A 2,414-nucleotide genomic window follows, 5' to 3' on the forward strand; every position below is an offset into this window, starting at 1 on the left:
AACCAACAGAGCCATATCCAGGCATGTGTGCCTTGGGTTCCCTAAGTTAACTCTTTAGGGTTCCCACCTGGTGGAGGCTCTGACTGGCTAAAGCCTCCCTAGACTCCAGCCCCAGAGAGGAGTCCTGGAAGCTCCTGAGGCCTCTTTGGATTGCAGGGACTGGGAGGCAGGAGAATGTCAGGAATGACCCAGCATGTGCCTGGTTGTGCAAGAGCCACCTCCTGCTCTTCCCAGAGTCAAGCCTGGGCCCTATAAAAGACACATCCAGCTTCAGCACCTCATCTGCTCTGACTCCCCAGGGACGTGTCTGTGCTCCTGCGTGTGACCAGGGTGAGTGGCAACCTGGGATACCAGAGAGGTATGAGCAAGGCAGAGGGATGGGGAGGATGGAGGTAGGCTGGAGAAAGAGAGTTGTGTGCTTGTGTTCTGCCATGCTGAGCAGGAATAGGACTCAGTTTGCCTCAAATCTCTAGAAGCTCTGGGACTTGCTGGAGCTCATATCGAAGGGAATAGCTAACTCTGCCCATCTTTTCCAACTCTGTCTTCAATGACTTCATGTTCGCCATCTTGGGCAGATTTGCACCATGGAAATTGTCAACTGCTTCAGGCCAGGCCCTTTTACCTGGAGTTTTCATGGCTAAACATTTTCCAGAGGATCCCTGGTGTGTCTGCAACACCCACCTGGGTGCTGGGGCTTGTACTAAGAGAACAGGTACTTCGTGGAGCTGTGAATACTCTATTCAGGCTTGTGAGGACAGAGCAATCCCAGTTTCCCCATGAAAGGAAGAATAAGAAGCTCATTCTGTTGATATTTAAAATCTATGTACTTTTATCTGGAGGAAAGATTCAAGTTGTTTCTTTCAGGTTACTGATGGGATTGTATGATCTAAATATCATTTTTCTTCATCCATGCATTGATTTTAGAAGAGGTATACTTATGACCTTTGGTTTGAAATATTTAAAGAGTTTTATTATTTTAGGTTGACTACACTCCCGCCAGCATGTCTTGCCAGCAAAACCAGCAGCAGTGCCAGCCCCCTCCCAAGTGTCCTCCCAAGTGTACTCCAAAATGTCCACCTAAGTGTCCTCCCAAATGTCCACCCCAGTGCCCAGCTCCATGCTCCCCTGCAGTCTCTTCCTGCTGTGGTCCCAGCTCTGGGGGCTGCTGTGGTCCCAGCTCTGGGGGTTGCTGCAGTTCTGGGAGTGGTGGCTGCTGCGTGAGCCACCACAGGCCCCGTCTCTTCCACCGGCGCCGGCACCAGAGCCCAGATTGCTGTGAGAGTGAACCTTCTGGGGGCTCTGGCTGCTGCCACAGCTCTGGGAGCTGCTGCTGACCTGGTCTTCAGAGGAGCTCTTGGGACTGAATGGTCAAGAACATGCTACAGCCTGATGGGTACTCTTCCCACTTCCTCTCATTCCTTTCATGGGTCGTCAGAGACCGCAGAGACTCATGGGGCTTCCCTGGAAGAACTTCGTGCTTGATGGAGCACCCCAAATGGAAGCCTTCTCTTCCTCTTTTGCTTCATATTACAATAAAGCTCTGATTTCTGACTCGCTAAATATCTTGGTCATTCTCTTCCCTTCTGAGATTTCTAATGTCTTCCAAAGGTCAGAGCCTCAGAGAAATTCTCTTCATGAGGCAAGGACAGGACATGAGTAGCTGATACATGAAAGGCTGCTCCGAGGAACTGATTACCCCAACTGGAGGATAGATGGAGATCCTAGAGGGTCACATCTGGTTATGGCAGCTTTGCCTTTCTCTCCACTAAGCCAGACACATGTTCTAATTCTCTGTCTATTCCAGACATTGGGAAGGTTGGGAACCTCTGCTGACTTGTTCTTCTCTAGTGAGAAGAACACACCTCTATGAAGCAAAACTTCCCTGCTGTTAGGATCAATAGTTGAATAAAATGCTTGAAACGAAAGTTGAGACCTCTCCTCCTGCAAAGTACAGCCCATGTTCAGTGAACTTCCGTCCTGGGAGGGTGACTGTGGTTAAGATCCGCCTTTTGACTTGCCCCTCAGACACCCAGTGTCTCTTCCTCTCAGTGTTAAGGGAAAAACGACACAGCAGGGGGAAATAAGGACTAGTGCTTCTTAGGTTCAGGCTGACAGGTGTCTACATGAAGATGATGGATTCAGTGCAGAGAGAATCTGACAGAGATGGAGTCTCTTATTAAGATGTTCATCTCCCTCCTCATCCTTACTGCTGCTAAGACAAACACCCAACTGTTTAACCAGTCTGAGATTCTGTACTCTATGCATTTTAAATCACCCTCTGCACTGAGTCAGTTTATTTGACTTGATGCTATTCATTATTTTTGCCAGTCTCATTATTAACTGAATTTTCAAGTCCCTGACCAGTAGTAATTTTGAGCTTCTAAAAATATGTACATTGGCCATTTCTACAAAAT

General features: G+C 48.4%; 1 protein-coding gene across 1 annotated transcript; it reads left to right on the forward strand.

The window, feature by feature from the left end:
- Positions 1 to 322: 322 nt before the first annotated feature.
- Positions 323 to 1,393, forward strand: LOC112620050 (late cornified envelope protein 2D). Its single transcript, XM_025378072.1, has 2 exons — positions 323 to 330; positions 981 to 1,393. The coding sequence occupies exon 2, from the start codon at positions 1,002 to 1,004 to the stop codon at positions 1,332 to 1,334; it is 333 nt and encodes a 110-aa protein (XP_025233857.1). The 5' UTR covers positions 323 to 330; positions 981 to 1,001; the 3' UTR covers positions 1,335 to 1,393.
- The last annotated feature ends 1,021 nt before the right edge of the window (positions 1,394 to 2,414 follow it).

The sequence above is a fragment of the Theropithecus gelada genome, chromosome 1 (genome assembly GCF_003255815.1).
Source record: "Theropithecus gelada isolate Dixy chromosome 1, Tgel_1.0, whole genome shotgun sequence".
Taxonomy (NCBI): domain Eukaryota; kingdom Metazoa; phylum Chordata; class Mammalia; order Primates; family Cercopithecidae; genus Theropithecus; species Theropithecus gelada.

Excerpts from the sequence above, each read along its gene's own strand:
- LOC112620050 (XM_025378072.1), top strand. The coding sequence starts at position 1,002 with ATGTCTTGCCAGCAAAACCAGCAGCAGTGCCAGCCCCCTCCCAAGTGT.